This window comes from Lynx canadensis, chromosome A3 (genome assembly GCF_007474595.2).
Source record: "Lynx canadensis isolate LIC74 chromosome A3, mLynCan4.pri.v2, whole genome shotgun sequence".
NCBI classification, from domain to species: Eukaryota; Metazoa; Chordata; class Mammalia; order Carnivora; family Felidae; genus Lynx; species Lynx canadensis.
The window spans coordinates 78,948,234-78,968,009 of NC_044305.1; the positions used below are offsets into that span (position 1 = coordinate 78,948,234).

Consider the following 19,776-nt stretch of genomic DNA (forward strand, 5'->3'; position numbering starts at 1 on the left):
GGAAGAAAAGCAGGATATAGACAGGAAAGGATGGGGAGAAGGAGGGGCTCCAAGTTCCTACTTTATTCACTACTGGCAAGATAGCAATAGCTGCAGAGATTAGTCTGAAGTGATGTGAGAAGCAGTGTAGCAGGGTAAGACCTGAATTCTTTGTTTTTTGTTTTTTTAATTTTATTTTAGAGAGAGACAGCATGAGTGGATGAGAAGAACAAAGAGAGAGAATTTTAAGTAGTCTCCATGCTCAACACACAGCCGAACACAAGGCTCAATCTCACAACCGTGTGATGATGACGACCTTAGCCGAAATCAAGACTCGGATGCTTAACTTGACTGAGCCACCCAAGCACCCCAGAATAAGACCTGAATTCTACAATTCTCAGCAATATACGTTGCAAACCTGACCAAAACTTTTAACCCGTGTAAGCCAATTCCCTTTATATAAAATCAGGTTGTTGACAGTTTTCTAAAGTCATAGCTATCTAAATATTAACACATGAGTACTGAATCATCTTCTGAAAAGTCCTGCCCAATTTGTGCTTCTTTAGAAAAGTCAAAATCAAGGTCAAATTAAAATCAAAGTTAAATATGACTGCTACCACATAGAACCACATGGCCACTAGGACAGAAACCATACGTTTTTCAAGAATTTGTAATAAAACATTACTAACATATCAGAAACCTGGGAAACAGCTATATTATGAACAGAATATTACAGAAGCCCACAAATTCTGTATAAGGAGATGACAATTCTGTGTAGCACTGTATTACATTGTATTATATCTAAGGTGTTTGTTTTTTTTTTAATTAGAATTTTACCTCAAAGACCTCATGAAATTATTGCTTTCAACCAAAGAGTCACATGGAATGACTGATCCTCAATAACAGTAATAATGAGGCACTTTATTTCAAATGGGAAAGTAGAGGAGTGGGACTATGCTTATATTTGGAGATTTTTTTTTTCCAATAACATTAAAAAATGATAAACTGGTGAGCAAACTGATTTGAGGAAGAAAATAGCAGATTTAGTATTACCTGAGTTCTGTTAAAAATTTTTAACTGGAGAAATTTATTAAATTATTTAATCAAAAATTAAATTTAACTACTAAGTTAAATTTATTAAAATTTATTTAATTTAAAGATTAAATTTAAATTAATTATATTGTAATAAGCATAATTAAATTAATTTAAAATAAAAATTTATTAAATTTTTTTAAATAAAAAGGATGCTGAGCTGACATTTTTTAGGATGTTTACTAAATGATTCATTAAAAGGTTTCTATATGGAAAGATAACAAAGAATTCTAGAAAGTAGAGCACAATGTTTTAAAATATTTTTATGGAAAATTCCAATAGGGGAAATACGCACCTCCTAGGCTGTTTTTAAATAGTCTCAATTCAATGTGAAAACATTTTCAGTAAGGAACTACTTTTTTCCAGATGAAGAAAGAAGTTTAGAGAAGTCAATATGAAGATTACAGAATAAGCCAGAGAAAATAGGCAGACTTTTTTAAAAAGCATGTGGTAGGGGCGCCCGGGTGGCGCAGTCGGTTAAGCGTCCGACTTCAGCCAGGTCATGATCTCGCGGTCCGTGGGTTCGAGCCCCGCGTCGGGCTCTGGGCTGATGGCTCAGAGCCTGGAGCCTGTTTCCGATTCTGTGTCTCCCTCTCTCTCTGCCCCTCCCCGGTTCATGCTCTGTCTCTCTCTGTCCCAAAAATAAATAAAAAACGTTGGGAAAAAAAAAAATTTTTTTTAAATAAATAAATAAAAATAAAATAAAAAGCATGTGGTAGATCTGTTAAAGTTTAAAATGAGGTATTTTATCCAGAGATGGAGTCTACTTCATACCCCCCTGAATGTGAACTGCCCTCATTAAGGTGCTTCAACAGAATGTGGTAGAATTTATACTGTTTCAGAGGCTGGACCTTAAGAGGCCTTATATACAAGCTTACACATTTGTCTTCCTGGAGAAATTCTAAGATCACCACGTAAAGAAGCCAATCAACTCTAGTGGAGAATGAGAGGCCATGTGGAGAAAACCCAAGGAGCCCTAGACAACATCCAGCACCAACTGTCAGACATGTGAGTGAAACCATGTTGGACCTTTAAACTACTCTTCCATCTCTCAAAGTAAATATACAACTGCCTAAGTGAGGCCACATAAAACCAATAGAATTGCCCAGCCAACTCAGACAAGCATGAGAAATAACAGATCTGTTTTTTTATGCCACTTACATAACACATTATCATATTAACTGTCTCAATTCCCACCATGTGTATAAAGTAATGCTATCATCTAAATAAACCTAAGGTGGGTTTCTAAACTCTTTGAAAGGCTTATAAAAGTATCACTAATGCAGTATGTCAAGCATCTTGACTTATTATAAAAGAAAGTACTATCATTTAGAACAGGTAGTTAAAGGGGCACCTCAGCGACTCAGTCAGTTAAGTGTCCAACTTCAGCTCAGGTCATGATCTCAAAGTTCGTGGGTTCGAGCCCCGCGTCGGGCTCTGTGCTGACAGCTCACAGCCTGGAGCCTGCTTCAGATTCTCTCCCTCTCTCTGACCCTCCCCCACTCACTCTTGTCTCCCTCTCTCTCTCTCTCTCTCTCAAAAATAAATAAACATTAAAAAAAAAAAAAAAAACTTTGTAGTTAAGGATACTTTGTTTTCTTAATGTGAGAAATTCCAAATACTGTTACCAATGTTTCTAAGAATAAAATTCAAAATTCCACCTGCTTCTTTTTCCTCAATTATTACTTTCTGAAAGTATCACACTACAGCATAAGTGTACATCAGCAAAATGTTTTATATCACTGACAGTTTAATTCTTATGAGTTCAATCTGTGAATCTTTCCTTAATAGGACTATGTTGAGCAAATGTTCAACCCAAGTTGCTACTAAAATGGTTTAGAGAAAACTGGAATACTTTTTCCTAACAGTAGTTATTTTTATAAATTTTTCCATCAATAATAACTCTGTCTTTATTCAGGAAAAATTGACAACTATAACTTAGTATTACTTAAAATTCACAATACCTATTTTCACATACCTCTATAGTAGGATGAGTATTATGCTTGTACGCGGTATATAAAGGAAACTGAATTTGAAAAATTTTTGCCACACATAGTAAGAGTTTTTCCTTCTCATCTGTACTCCATAAACTAAAAGGATCACAACTCTTTGAAGATTCCTCCTCAGTCAGATTACAAATTCTTGTAGAGTTTGATTTTTTTTCTATTGATTTTTGTCTTTCTGTACTTCCTTCATTACACTCTCTTTCTATACTCAGTGGTTCTTCCACTTGATTACTCTCATCTTGCCACGTGGAATCTATGTTAATAGTAGTACAATGTTTACAAAGCTGGTCCCGGAGTACTTGAACTTGGGCAATCACTAAGTTAATAAGTGCACACACTACTTGGTTAAAAATCTCCAAATGCTTATATTCCTTGAAGCAGCATAGACATTGCCTATAAGAGAAAGAAAATTTTTCAATAAATTAATGCTTTCTAGAGAGACAATTGTATATTTCAAGTAATATAAAAATTACAAATCGGCAAATCCTAAAGTACCTCTTTTTTTTTTTTTTTTTTTTTTTTTTTTTTTAAGTTTTGGTCTCCTTTTTCCTGACAGGGTAGCACTACAGTCATTTATAAAGATAACATCACACCAAAAACTGGTACTTCGGTTAGTAAAAAGTCACCAAATTAGGTTGACAGCTATAGTCTTCAGTGTTATCTAGATATTTATCTGCTTTTCCACATAAAGAACCATTTAAAAACAAGAATTGTGGCATCTATCTTTGCTTCTCTAAGCACTGAGTACTTCATATATGTTTAGTAAATATTAGGAAACTGGCTAAAACCTTATTAGTAAAGCTGTTTTATTTTACATAAAGGGATTTGCAGCCAAGTAGTAAAAAAAAAATGTATTTTAACATTACTAATTTGCTTGAAGGCTAACTTGGGAAGGGCATTCCTACCCTCTTTGGCTAATGAAAAGCATTTAGGAATAATATACACTCACACTCTTCAGCGTGTGTGGGTGTGTGTGTGTGTGTGTATACATAAATAAATACAGTAAGAGTAACTTATTACACACAAATCTAGTTAAGACATGTTCAGTTAGCATTAATGCCTGGCACACTGTGGATAATCAAAGAGTCTGGTAAATCAATAAATAAATGATCATCAAGTACCAGATTGTAAGAATAATTCTTTCCAATGATGGATGACAACTGAAAAACCATTACTTACCTAGTTATATTATCAATTTAAATCATCTATACTGTAGTCCAAATAGAGCACCAACTCCCTTTATGACGATGTAGACATCATCTCATTTCTCCAAGTGTGGCAAATTTGAAGTATAGCCATAAACTCTTTAATATTCTTCCCTTTAAACAGTGAAGCCCACTTTTCCTCCCCTTGAATGTGGAACATACTTAATAACTAAAATCTATGTGGAATGTGGCAAAAAGGACTGTGTGACATCTGAAACTAGGTCATAAGTGACAGTGCCACTCAGCCTTGCTCTCTTTTGAATCACTTGCTCTAAGAGAAGCCAATTATATGCTGTAAAATAGTCCAGGGGGCATCTGGGTGACTCAGTCGGTTAAGCATCGACTTCGGCTCAGGTCACGATCTCATGGTTCGTGAGTTCATGCCCCACATCGGGCTCTGTGCTGATGGCTCAGAGTCTAGAGCCTATTTCGGATTCTGTATCTCCCTCTCTTTCTGCCCCCTGCCCCTCCCCTGCTCCTGCTCTCTGTCTCTCAAAAAATAAATAATGTTAAAAAAAATTTTTTTAAATAGTCCAGGAGCCCTTGGAGTGGTCCAGATGAGAAAAAAAAAGAAAAAAAAAAGAGCTCATACTACTAATAAGCACCAGCTTGCCAACCAAGTAAGTGAGCCAACTTGGAAGCAGACCCTCCAACCCCACATGAGGCCTGAGATGACCATAACCTGGCCAAAACCTCCACAGTACCTCATAAGAAATCCAAGCCACAAAGAACCAGCAAAACCACTCCCAAATTCCACTCCCATAAAAACTCTAAAGATAATAAATGTTTATTGTTTTAAGATACTACTTTTTGAGTAATTTGTTACACAGAAATAGATAAATAATACATCAGGCCTGTCTTCTCAGTTAGCAAAATAAAAAAGAGATTTTATCTCTAAGAACTCCTCCACCTTTAAAATTCTATATTATTACAATTTCCTCCAGAAAAAAAGTCAACATATTACTGTTGGTATTTTTCTGACAAATAGCTTTTCTTTAGGTTCAGGAAAAATCAAGTTCAAAGTGAAGGATTATACACTGGAGTATCTTTCTTTAGCAAGAAAAGAATCTTAGTTCCTTCCCAAAAAAGACCTTGAGGTCAGATTTAGATTAGGAAAGCCAAAGAAACAGTCAAATTTACTTTAAAAATTCAATGCCAAGGGGGTGCCTGTTTGGCTCAGTTGAAAGAGCGTGCAACTCTTGTTCTCAGTGTCGTGAGTTCAAGCCTCATGTTGGGTGTAGAAATTAATTAAATAAAAACTTTAAAAAAGTAAATTCATGAACATCTGGGTAGCTCAGTCAGTTGAGCGTCCAACTCTTAATTTCGGCTCAGTTCTTGATTCCAGGGTCGGGGGATAAAGCCCCACGTCAGGCTCCCCCCCTGAGCCTGTTTAAGATTCTCTCTTTCTCCCTTCCTCCCCTCCACCTCTCTCCCCTGCTCATACACGTGCATATGCTCACTTGCTCTCTCTCTCAAATAAACAAAATTAAAAAAATAAAAAATAAAATTCATTGGCAGGAAATGGGCATCTAACTGACCAGGAAACTAATCTTAAAAAGACAAAACTTATGTATGAACAAAGAGCAAACTGCATCTAGGTTCTTACAGACCCAAAATATACAAATTCAAGAACTAAGAATCGAAGTGACAATAAACACATACACACATTTATCTTTAATTATTACATAACTTACACATTTTATTGTATGACACTCAATTCTGAAAAGTCTAGGCATTTTAATTCTCAACAGAGCATTTCTCTATATTTCCCTACCCACAATGCGGGGGGCAGGGGGAAGAGAATGTGTGTTTTTTAAATAAAACATCACTTTCAGTTAAGCCCAGCTTGATTTTACACTTAAGTTTATTTCTTCTCTGTTCTAAACCTCACTACAAATATACTGAAAGAAAAAAGACTTAACTCCATACGGTAAGAGATAATGGAAGAACAGTTAACAAATGGCAACAAATTTTGGATGACAGCAAAGGGAGTAATAGTAACTGAGAGCAGGAGAAATAAACTTGGAAGAGGCTACAGAAGGATTTATCAACAAAAATATCCACACCACAGAACACTGAAAAGGCTCAAGAACAAAGACCATCAGATACCTCTAAAGGCAGAGATGAAGCATTGGGCAGAAAATAGGACTAAATGAAAGGTACGGTTAAAACCTGCAGATTCCTAGGTAGCCAGGATACTATTCCTACTTGATCCAGGGAAACAAGAAGTTTCCTCCTGTACATAAAACGAACAAGATTAAGTTCAGGAAAAACTGATGCTGAAGACAGGGATGATAAAAGACACTGAAAGGAAGAGAACTATGTGATACTACGACTGGGAAATCTCTCCAACTAACATGCCCCACCCAACAACCAGACTAAAATATCTCAAGGCCAAAGACTTGAAGACATTTCTCTTAGAGAATATGAATGACCTAAGAGAAAAGCCTACTTATCCCTGGTAATGAAGCTTGCTCACCATTTTCCAATCTACAGCATGGGCCAACATCTGAGATGGCCCCAACAAAGAACTTCTAATCCATCTCTGAATGCTCATCTCTTAACCATGTAAAGATAACCAATAAGACAAGCAAGGAAAGCTGCATCACTAAAGGTAGGTCAAAACAAATGGTAAAAAGAAATTCAAAGAATGTAGATAAAATGCAGAAAGAAAAAAGGTTTTAATAATGTATGTCCTCAGAAACAAAGAGTGGATTACTGAAACAAGAACAGAATACTATTAAAAAATGCATTCGGGGCGCCTGGGTGGCGCAGTCGGTTAAGCGTCCGACTTCAGCCAGGTCACGATCTCGCGCTCCGTGAGTTCGAGCCCCGCGTCAGGCTCTGGGCTGATGGCTCAGAGCCTGGAGCCTGTTTCCGATTCTGTGTCTCCCTCTCTCTCTGCCCCTCCCCCATTCATGCTCTGTCTCTCTCTGTCCCAAAAATAAATAAACGTTGAAAAAAAAAATTAAAAAAAAAAATGCATTCAAACTACAAAAGAGACCTTCAATGTGTACAAATATACATTATATAGCTTTTGCATACACATCAATCACACTTTAAAACCCCATTAGAATTATAGCAATTTGACAGTCAGAAGAGCATGCAACTCTTGATCTTGGGGTCGTGAATTGGAGTCCCACATGTAATGCACAGATTACTTAAATAAATAAAACTTTAAAAATAAATAAATAAGATGGAGTGCCTGAGTGGCTCAGTAAGTTGGGCATTCGACTTCAGCTCAGGTCATGATCTCATGGCTTGTGAGTTCGAGCCCCACATCAGGCTCTGCGTTGACAGCTCAGAACCTGGAGCCTGCTTCAGATTCTATGTCTCCCTCTCTCTCTGTCCCTCTCCCACTCATGCTCGCTTTCTCTCTCTCTCTCTCTCTCTCTCTCTCTCTCTCTCTCAAAAATAAACATTAAAAATAAATAAGAAATAAAATTAAAATTTGCCAATTTGTAAAATTCAACAAAAGTTCCACAAGGTAAAAGTAAAAAAATCTCCAAAAAGTGGTAGAGACAAAGAAAAATAATGGGGAGAAAAAGGAAAGTATACCATCAACCAAGAAGACATAATATCTGACTAATAATACCTCCAAGAAGACATAATACAAAATCTGAAGGTTTGGAAATGATGAAATTACAAAATATTTCAGAACCGAAAAACCCACCAAAACACCTACCATCATGAATCTTTTTTTCAGTTTATTTTGAGAGGGAGGGAGGTACACACACACACACACACACACACACACACACACAGAGAGAGAGAGAGAGAGAGAGAGAGAGAGGGAGGGAGAGAGAGAGAGAGAGAATCCCAATGCAGGGCTTGATTCCACGAACTGTGAGACTGTAACCTGGGCAGAAACCCAGAGTTGGATGCTTAACCAACTGAGCCACCCAGGTGCCCCTCATGAAATTACTTAAAACTGAGCAGGGATAAAGATCCTAAAAGCTTTCAGGGAGAGTGGAAAGAGTGACAAGAAGGAGCTCAGGAATAAAAATAGCTAATACTTCTCCAAAGCTATATGGGGGTGGAAGAGGTCTGGCTGACTCAATCTGCAGAGGATGTGACTCCTGATCTCAGAGTCAGGAGTTCAAGCCCCATGATGGAAGTAGAGCTTACTTTAAAAAAAAAAAAAAAAAAATTCAAAGAAGGGGCACCTGGGTGGTTCAGTAGTAGGTTGTGCCTCTGACTCTTGATTTCAGCTCAGGTCAGAATCCCAGGGTCGTGGGATGGAGCCCCACACTGGGCTCCCCACTAAGCATGGAACCTGCTTGAGATTCTCTCTCCCCCTCCCCATCCCCTCTCCTCCTGTTCGCACTTGCTCTCTCAAAAAACATAAAAATTAAAAAATTAAAAACCTCACAGCAATATCAGAAGCTAGAATACAATGGAGCAATACTTTTAAATTTTTTAAAGAATATAATTTTCTACCCAGAATTCTGTATTGAAGTCTTCAAGATTAAGGGTAGAACAGAAACTTTTAGGTCTGAAGGGTATAAAAAACACCTGTCTCCCATGCACCCTTTCTCAGAAAAGATGTCATCTTAACAAAACAAAGAAGTAAACCAATAACAATGTCCATGTAGAATCCTGGAAACTGGAGATCCAAAACAATATAAAAGCAAAAGGAATTTCAAGGATGATCTGAAGAGAAGATAGCTATTTAGTATCCCTAATGAAAAATCAATAATTGGAGTAGGAAGATAAAGGAAAAAGGAGATTTGGGAGAGGGGAAAGGGAGGGAAAAAACTAATCATATAATGATATATAAAAATATAAAACTTAGTATTAAGAAGAGTTGAAGAATTTGGAATGAATCAGTGACTCACACCTGGAAAATTTTAAAACACGCCAGGAAACTCTTGGAAACAAAAGATAAACAAGAACTTATTTCTTGTAAAATATAAAATAAGCCACAGAACTTTTTTTGGCTCATCAATTACCCTGAGAGAAAGGGAAAGGGTAAAAGAATGTAATCTTTATGTATCCGAAAAGGAAGTTCACAGGGTGGACTTAAAATTGAGGAGTGTCTGGGTGGCTCACACGGTTGAGTGTCTGACTTCAGCTCAGGTCATGATCTCACAGCTCATGACTTTCAGCCCTGCGTCGGGCTCTGTGCTGACAGCTCAGAGCCTGGAGCCTGTTTCAGATTCTGTGTCTCCCTCTCTCTCTGCCACTCCCTTGCTTGTGCTCTCTCTCTCTCAAAATAAATAAACATTTAAAAAAATCTTTTTAATTGATACATGAAGCAACAGCAATATAATAAAACTATTTCAGAATATAGAAGTTAATATCAAAACCAACATCTGGGGGCACCTGGGTGGCTAGGTCGGTTGAGCGTCCGACTTCGGCTCAGGTCATGATCTCATGGTCTGGGAGTTCGAGCCCCGCGTTGGGCTCTGTGCTAACAGCTCAGAGCCTGGAGCCTGCTTCGGATTCTGTGTCTCCCTCTCTCTCTTCCCCTCCCCTGCTCATGCTCTGTCTCTCTCTGTCTCAAAAATAAATAAAAACATTAAAAAAAAATTTTTTTTAATATAAAAAAAAAAACCCAACATCTGAAAGAGTTGAAAGCAGAAGGGGAACTGAAGAGATAGGGGTTAATGAACTTTATTACAGGCCTTTTTGCATTTACTTTTTAAACTCTGTACATACTACTTCTATTTATATACCAATCTCTTACATACCCTTCCCCTATCTAAGCTTATCCTATGTTTTTCCTAGTCCTACTCCTATTATTACCACCCTGATAAGACTTTCTTATCCAAGTAGAGTTACATGCTGCCTGAGTAGAATATGGTTACATTTAAGAACAAGCTAGTAGGTTTAGAAAAACATACATAATAAAGGCCATATATGAAAAACTACCAGCTAACAACATACTCAATGGTGAAAAACTTAGAGTTTTCCACCTAAGATGAGCATGTCCACTCTTACTTTTATTCAACATAGTAGTAAAAGGTCCTAGCCATAGCAATCAGACGAGAAAAAGCAATAAAAGGTATCCAAAATGTAAGGACGAAGTAAAATTCTCACTATTTGCAGATGACATGATACTACACATACAGAACCCTAAAGACTCCACCAAAAACTAGAACTGAAAAATGAATTCAGTAAAATTGCAAGACTGCTGCTCTGACTGACAGTGCAGACCCTGCTTGGGATTCACTGTCTCCCTCCCTACCTGTGCTCTTCCCCCACTTGCATTTTCTCTCTCTCACTCTCTCAAAAATGAATAAACATTAAAAAAGAAAAGAAAAGAAATTCAAGACAACACAAAGAAATGGAAAGACATTCCATGCTCGTGGGTTCAAAGAACAAATATTGTTAAAATATTCATACTACCCAAAGCAATCTACACATTTAATGCAATCCCTATCAAAATACCAATGGCATTTTTCACAGAACTAGGACAATCCCCAAATTTGTATGGAACCACAAAGACCTCAAAAAGCCAAAGCAATCTTGAAAAAGAATAACAAATCTGGACATATCACAATTCTAGACTTCAAGTTATATTATAAAGCTGTACTAATCTAAACAGTATGGTACTGGCACAAAAACAAATAGATCAGTGGAATAGAATAGAAAGCCCAGAAATGAACCCATGATTTGAGGGTCAATCAATCTTTGACAAAGGAGGAGTGGGATAAAAATAATGGGAAAAAGACAGTCTCTTCCAACAAATGGTGTTGGGAAAACTGGACAGCTATGTGCAAAAGAATGAAACTAGACCATTTTCTTACACTATACACACAAATAAACTCTAAATGGAGCAAGCACTTAAATGTGAGACCTGAAACCATAAATATCCCAGAAAGGGGCACCTGGGTGGCTCGGTCGATTGAGCATCTGACTTTTCATTTTGGCTAAGGGCATGGTCTCACACTTCGTGGGATCAAGCCCCTTGTCAGGATCTGAGCTGACAGCCCAGAGCCTGCTTGGGATTCTCTCTCTCTCTTCCTCTTCCCCTCCCCAACGTGTAAACACATGCACCACCACCCCCCCGCCTCAAAATAAACATTTAAAAACAAAATTCCTAGGAGACCACAAGCAGTAATTTCTCTGACATCAGGCATAGCAACATTTTTCTATGTATGTCTCCTGAGTCGAAGGAAACCAAAGCAAAAATAAGCTATTAGGACTTCATCAAAATAAAAAGTCCCTGCAGAGATAATAAAACAATCAACAAAACTAAAAAAGGCAACCTGCTGAATGGGAAAAGATATTTGCAAATGATGTATCTGATAAAGGGTTAATATCCAAAATATATAAAGATCTTACAAAACAACACATACACACAATAACACAATTAAAAATGGGCAGAAGACATACAGATGACCAACAGACACATGAAACGACATGTCATTACTTATCATCAGGGAAATGCAAATCAATACCACCATGAGCTATCACCTCAAATCTGTCAGAATGGCCAAAATGAAAACCGTAAGAAAAAATTGCTGGCAAAGATGTGGAGAAAAAGGAACCCTCGTGCACTACAGGTGGGAATGCAAACTGGTACAGCGACTGTGGAAAATAGTACATGGGCACCAGTTAAGTGTCCGACTCTTGGTTTCAGATCAGGTCATGATTTCATGGTTAGTAAGTTCAAGCCCCACATCAGGCTCCATGCTGACAGTGCAGAACCTGCTTGGAATTGTCTCTCTCCCTCTCTCTGTCTCTCCCTCTCAAAACAAATAAACTAAAAAAATTAAAAACTAAAAAAATAACAGTATGGAGATTCCTTAAAATATTAAAAATAGAACTACCCCACAATTCAGTAATTGCACTACTGGGTATTTACCCTAAGAATATGAAAACACTAGGGGCGCCTGGGTGGCGCAGTCGGTTAAGCGTCCGACTTCAGCCAGGTCACCATCTCGCGGTCCGTGAGTTCGAGCCCCGCGTCGGGCTCTGGGCTGATGGCTCGGAGCCTGGAGCCTGTTTCCGATTCTGTGTCTCCCTCTCTCTCTGCCCCTCCCCCGTTTATGCTCTGTCTCTCTCTGTCCAAAAAAAAAAAAAAAAAAAAAAAAAAAGAATATGAAAACACTAATTCAAAAGAATATATGCATCTGTGTATTTATTGTAGCATTATTTACAACAGCCAAATTAGGGAAGCAGCACAAGTGTCCAAATAGGTAAACAGATAAAAGGGTGGCATATACATACACATGGATTATTACTCAGCCATAAGAAAGAATGAAAACTTGCCATTTGCAAGGACATGGATGGATCCAGAGAGTGTAATGCTAAGCGAAATTAAGTCAGTAAGAGAAAGACAAATACCATAGGATTTCACTCATAAATGTAATTTAAGAAACAAAACAAACGAACAAAGGGGCGGGGGGGGATGACAAACCAAAAAACAGATTCTTAACTAGAGAACCAATTGATGACTTTCATAGGGGAGGTGGGTAGAGGGATGGATGAAATAGGTGTAGGGAATTAAAAAAGAGTACACTTATCTTGATGAGCACTGAGTAATATGTAGAATTGTTGAGTAATATACAGAATTGTTGGATCACTATACTGTATACCTGAAACAAATTTGACACTGTATATTAACCATACCAGAATTAAATTTTTTAAAAAATGAAAAGAATTTTTAAAAAAGAACGTAACATGATAAAATCTATAAATGTCTAGCATAAAATACATAGCTCCAATTAAGAAAAAAATTTTAACTCAACATTCATGAGGAATCTACATGTCAAAACTAAATTAGTTTTTAACTTGCATTCTATAATTCCATCTAACAACATATATTCCAGTGGATCTAATGTTTTTCCTGGCCTGGTGCTATGGAACACACGAAAACACCATTAATCCACGGTATCCAACCTCAGCAAAAGGTTTTTTTTATTTATGAACTAATTTATGAAAAGCACTACTTTATAAGTAATGGTCAATATCCATATCCCACTCAATTTATCAATATCGCCAAATTTCTTAATGCCAAAAGAAAACATAGAGCCTTAAAGAGTGCAGAACAGGGGCGCCTGGGTGGCGCAGTTGGTTAAGCGTCCGACTTCAGCCAGGTCACGATCTCGCGGTCCGTGAGTTCGAGCCCCGCGTCAGGCTCTGGGCTGATGGCTCAGAGCCTGGAGCCTGTTTCCGATTCTGTGTCTCCCTCTCTCTCTGCCCCTCCCCTGTTCATGCTCTGTTTCTCTCTGTCCCAAAAATAAATAAACGTTGAAAAAAAAAAAAATTTAAAGAGTGCAGAACATACACTCATCTATTCAAAAGCAACAGCTTCTAAAACTGTTCTTAAAGTTTACTGAGGCAGTTGGCTGGCTCAGTCAAAAGAGTATGTGACTCTTGATCTCGTGATCACAAGTTGAAGCCCCATGCTGGGTGCAGAATTTACTTAAAAACATAAAAGTTTACTAAAACAATGAAAAAATAAAAGCAACATCCTCAAACATTTATCAACCACAAATGGCAGGTATGAAAGACACAATTTTTAGCCTGAAAATAAAAAAACCGATAGAACCTCACCCTTGCTGGTACCCAGAATTCTTTCAGGAGAGAAAACATGAAATAAAATTTAAAAGTAGACTTTGTAGGAAACAGTAAGAGCCTTGAATGTCTGGTAAGGAATGTGGAATTTACAAGACAGAAACCTAAGCCTGTTTTGTGGTAAGTTCTAAACAAGTCCAAAAAAAAAAAAAAAAAAAAATAGGCACCATTGTTATCAGCCAACGCTTTTATCATCCATGGTATTACTTTCAGACCTTTATATGCTCTTTTCTTAACTTGTATTCTTCAATTTATTGTCTTAATCTTCTCTGCCTACTTTGAATTAGTCTTCCTCCCATTCCATTCCCAGTTGCAATAATAAAATAAATAATAACTTTTTAAACTAACATATACAATTTCCCTGACTACGGCTCAGATCACGATCTCGTGGTTCGTGGGTTTGAGCCCCATATCAGACTCTGTGCGGACAGCTTGGAGCCTGGAGCCTGTTTCGGATTCTATGTCTTCCTTTCTCTCTGCCCCTCCCCTGCTCATGCTCTCTCTCTTCTCAAAAATAAACATTTTTTTAAATATATTAAAACAATTTTTTAAAAATGATGACAGATAATACCTGAGGACATGGAGAGACTGATTTTTCATACACAGTCAACTATAATGACTCTAAAACATAAATGTAATAAAATCATATTTTGTAAAATTTTAAACTGTATAGTTCACAAGTTCATGCCAGGGCTATACCAAAAAAATTACCAGTTGTTACTCTGGGTGGTAGCCTGCCTTTTTGTTTTACACGTTGATTCTCTATTTTCTCAAAGTTTACAATGTTTATTTAAATAGGAAGATAGGAAGAAAAATACAAAATATTAATACAGCTGTAGTTCTCATAAATATTAAATTCTTATCAATACACTATTTTTAATGTGAACATACTCCTTTACCTATATTCTAGTCAATATATTAAAATAATGATTCTTGGTCACTGATAATCTTATGAAGTCTATTAATAGTACTTTTCTCCCAGAAAACCTATTAGGAACATTTTGTATGAAATGTCATGGGTTCAATAGTGTGCTAAGGTACATTTATGGACTACCATAATCATGGGTCTCCAAGTTAACAATCTCTTTTGAAGATTAACTGTGCCTTATTAATTGCTGTTTATCAACCACAAGAACCATCATCTTAATCTAGGCAACAATATTTTCTCATGCCTAAGAAAAAGACTGTGGTGAGGCGCCTGGGTAGCTCAGTCGGTTAAGTGTCTGACTTCCATTCAGGTCATGATCTCGCAGGTCATGAGTTAGAGCCCCACGTCAGGCTCTGTGCTGACAGCTCAGAGCCTGGAGCCTGCTTAGGATTCTGTGTCACCCTCTCTCCCTGCCCCTCCCCCGCTCGTGCGTGCACGCTCTCTCTCTCAAAAATAAATAAACATTAAAAAAAAGAAAAAAATGAGAAAGAAAAGAAAAAGACTGCGGTGGGTGGGAGGGACAAGAAGAGAATAGGCAAAACTTTTTATCAAAAAATGCTGTGATCCACCTGGGTATTTTATTATCAATCCTCTCTTCCTTAGCATGAACAATGAAGACTTTAACATTCTACTTCTGGGTATTTTTTACTACCAGCTAAAAACTGTTCATACTTGGGGCGCCTGGGTGGCTCAGTCGGTCTTAATAAGTGTCCGACTTCAGCTCAGGTCACGATCTCGCGGTCCGTGAGTTCGAGGCCCGCGTCGGGCTCTGGGCTGATGGCTCACAGCCTGGAGCCTGCTTCCGATTCTGTGTCTCCCTCTCTCTCTGCCCCTCCCCCGTTCATGCTCTGCCTCTCTCTGTCTCAAAAATAAATAAAATGTTAAAAAAAAAAAGTTAAAAAAAAACTTAAAAAAAAAAACCTGTTCATACTTACCAATATGTGAATAGAATTTTAGATGTTAGAAATTATTTTCTAGTTCAGCTTTTCAAACTTTAGCTTATATAACATTCAATGTATATCATTTGCTAAACTAAATTTTAACAATTTTAATTAAAATAGGTGTTTATTGGGGCGCCTGGGTGGCGCAGTCGGTTAAGTGTCCGACTTCAGCCAGGTCACGATCTCGTGGTCCGTGAGTTCGAGCCCCGCGTCGGGCTCTGGGCTGATGGCTCAGAGCCTGGAGCCTGTTTCCGATTCTGTGTCTCCCTCTCTCTCTGCCCCTCGCCCGTTCATGCTCTGTCTCTCTCTGTCCCAAAAATAAAAATAAACGTTGAAAAAAAAAATTTTTTTTAAATAGGTGTTTATTAAGATCTTTTTATCAGAGGGGCACCTGGGTAGCTTAGTTGGTTAAGCAACCAACTCTTAATTTTGACTCAGGTCATGATCTCAAAGTTCATGAGTTCAAGCCCCGCAACCAGCTCTGTGCTGACAGTGCAGGGCCTGCTTGGGATTCTTACACTCTCCCTCTCTCTCTGCCCCCTCCACACCTCCCCCACTTGCACTCTCTCAAAATAAATAAAACAAAACAAAAAAGATCTTTTGTCAGATACTAGGCTTAGCACTCTCTTTTACAACCTAAGATAGTAGTACCTTTATTATTATTATTCTCATTCCACAGTAAGGAATTAAGAACTTACTTACAAGCTAACTAATATGTCATAATTATGTAGTAAACAGGTGATAAAGAAAGACTCAAGGGGCACCTGAGTGGCTCAGTAGGTTGAGCATCCAACTTCGGCTTAGGTCATGATCTCACGGTTCCTGAGTTCAAGCCCTGAGTCAGGCTGTGCTGACAGCTTAGGGCCTGGAGCCTGCTTCGGATTCTGTGTCTCCCTCTCTGCTCTTCCCCTGCTCACACACACACACACACTCTCTCTCTCTCTCTCTCTCTCAAAAATAAACAAAGATTAAAAAAAAATTTTTTTATAAAAAAAAAAAAGAAAGACTCAAAGCCACATCAACCTGGTTCCACAGCCACACTCTTAACCACTATAGTCTAGAACAAGAAGAGATAAAAGTTAAGAGGATCTCTGTAGTTTGGGGACAAACATCCTTTGATATTATGATAAAACCTACAAATTATGCCTAAAATTATATACATCAATACTTCCTTTGTAATTTCATTCCCATCCACATACTCTAGGTTAAAAATTCCTGATCTAAGGATTAAGAGTATACATCAATGATAAAAGTGGACTAAGAATGGAAAATGTAACTTCCACCCAGCACCACCAATAGCTAGAGGTGAAACATGAAAATCATTTCTCTGAATTTCACTTTACTTAGTGGCATAGCACATTGCCACCTCGCTGTAGTTACAGCAAATACATCCAAAATTATAACTCAAATGCAACATTACTCAGCAAATCCTTTGGACTACTAACGTTAATTTTAAATCATTAACATTAGTATTAGGAAATATCCAATCATTTACTCTATCCATAAGGAAAGGAACAGAGGTGTTGGCAACCATTCCTAAACTTAGCCAAAAGTAAATCAGCTGGCTGAGACTCAGAAAAGAGACACCAATAATGATGGCATGTAAGTTTTCAATGCGCCATAATCACGCCTCAGATAAACCTCACTGGCTACAATACTGCCACTGTGCAAAGCTTGGCATTTAAGTTTTAAATAACTACAATCTCAATCTTTTGTAGAACAAATATGTGTACCAATTTTACTGACAAAGAAGGAAAAAACATAAGAAAAACCGATTATTACCTAGAGCAAATGCTATTTGAAGATAAACTCTATGATCAGCTCGACTGTGAACCTCAGGACATTTATTTACGTTAAACGCATTTAAAATGTTCACTAATCATTGCACACAAAGCTTCAAACATTCTTTACCCATAAGAAAAAAATTTTTTTCTACCCATAAAAATTTTAGGACTAATGGGACAGGCAAACAAGTAAAAAAGAATCTTTAGCCATGACAGACTAACATCATGTTGACAGAACAGAAATTTACAAATTCCTGTTACAAATTTTGATTCTATATATATTCTCAATATATGTATTTCTTAAAAATTGGACTAATACACCTATTTATTATGCAAATGGAACAAATAAGAAGTGGCCTCCACAAGGGTCAAAGTGTCCACTACCATAGAACTGATTTTTTAACAGATTAATTTTGTTATAGGTCTCAATCTATGCCATAAAAATTCTTTTATCTCTCAAAATAATTATTGTTAGAATTTCATTCACTCTATTTCTAAATAATGAAAGAGGAGTTAAAGAACCTGATTTTTATTCTATGTTTTAAAAATAAAACCATCAGTGGCCTCATGTTTAAGAAGGGAAGAAGATTTAATAAATATCGATCAACTGTCACTTAATGACCAAAGGTATACAATCGAACATCCTAAAAAGTAAATTTCATGACAACCAATGCCAATTTAAAGTACAACTCACAAAGTTAGTCTTTAAAGTACTTAAAGATGCATACCTCTGTGTCCAGGAATTGATATAAGCAAATATTTTGAGAGTATGTTCCTTTCTGAGCTGCAGTCCATCACCACCTTCTATATCTGATACTGAAATAAAGTAGAAAAAATACTTTTTAAAATTAGGAATAAATAATGTTAAACCAGTATTAAAGACAATACTTACCAAAAAAAAAAAAAAAAAAAACCTAGATTTACAAGTGCAAATATTTCAGATATTTTTAACAGATGTATTGAAGGAGTGAGGGAGAAGACACTTTGCCAGTTATTCTAATGTTGTCTCTCTACTTCAAATCCACCTTCTGTTCTATGCTTTGTGATGATGGGGCTGGAACTCTGCAAGCTATATTTTTCATCTCCAGCTGGCTTCCTGTTAAGATCTTCCTCCACTGCCTGCATGGCACTAAAAGACTAGAAGGCAGGAGGAGACCACGAAATGTCAGTCACTCAGAAGCAGCACTGATTCCAAAGGGCAGCTTCCAAGAACCAATCTCATGGTACTCCTCTCAGAGGTACAAGAAATAGCCAAGTAGCATCTCTTAACTTTAAATCTGAGCTTCCTTCACAGGGCCCACTTCTAAGTGACTCTGAGTGACTCTTAGATTCTGACAACCCTCCTCCTTTGTTTCCCCAGGCTTCAGGGAAGAGCTGCTTCCTCAGTTATCGTAGTTGTTGTCATTCATCTTCATCGTCGTCTTCCTCATCATCTCTGGTTATCCTCCTGGTCCCATTCATTCTTTAAACCTCTAACATTTGTATAAGTACTTCTCTTTAATAAATTGCTTCTTCAAGCCCCTGACTGGACCTTGACTAACATACTGGCATTTCATATACAGTATATACAACTATAAAAGGAATCCAAAGTTAAATCCAGAAGGGAAAAGTGTTTTCAAAAACTACAGTTTGCCTAATGGTCCAAATCAGTGTTCTAATGTAAAATGTTTAACTGTGTAAGACTGAAGTCAGCAAACTTTTCTTTAATGGGTGAGAAAGCAAATATTTTAGACTTTGCAGGCCATACAGTCTCTTTCACAACTAAGCAGCTCAGCCATAGTATTTTGAAAGGAGCCACAGACCATGTATAAACAAACGAGCATCAGCCATGTTACAAAAACAAGCAGCTGACAAGATGTGGTACACTGGACCATGGTGTGCCATCTCCATTCTAGACAAAGTCCAACAAGATAATATCACCCTCAGCATTTAAGTCTTCACTGTATCTAAAAGTCATACATTCATATATTTTTTGAGTACTGTATACCCTCAGTAGTAAATATCCGACGGTAAATGAAATGGTAACAGTCCCCACTTTATGGAACTTAGTTAAGTGATGAAGAGTAAGGACAAAAAGAGGTGAATGAGTAAGTAAAACTACTCACATATATTGTGATAAATGCCAAGAAGAAACCAAGTAGAGTACTGTGTATCAAATATAAGCATAACCCACCGCAGAATGAAGAAGTCAGGAAGAGAGTCTCTAAGTAAGTGATTTGTAAGCAAAAACCTGATGTTAAGAGTTCAGAAATTAAAAAGAGAAAGAAAAAGAAACGAAAGCACTATGTGTAAAGAAGCTCATGTTTATTTATT

At 37.3% G+C, this 19,776-nt stretch overlaps 1 protein-coding gene and 1 non-coding gene across 2 annotated transcripts in view; both read right to left on the reverse strand.

The window, feature by feature from the left end:
• Positions 1-19,776, reverse strand: part of USP34 (ubiquitin specific peptidase 34) — a 254,353-nt gene that overhangs the window by 194,378 nt on the left and 40,199 nt on the right. The window contains 2 exon segments of the mRNA XM_030311792.1: positions 3,050-3,470; positions 18,192-18,279. Coding sequence (XP_030167652.1) covers positions 3,050-3,470; positions 18,192-18,279 — 509 coding nt within the window.
• Positions 17,211-17,354, reverse strand: LOC115511406. Its single transcript, XR_003968049.1, has one exon. It is a non-coding gene; the product is annotated as a U4 spliceosomal RNA (small nuclear RNA).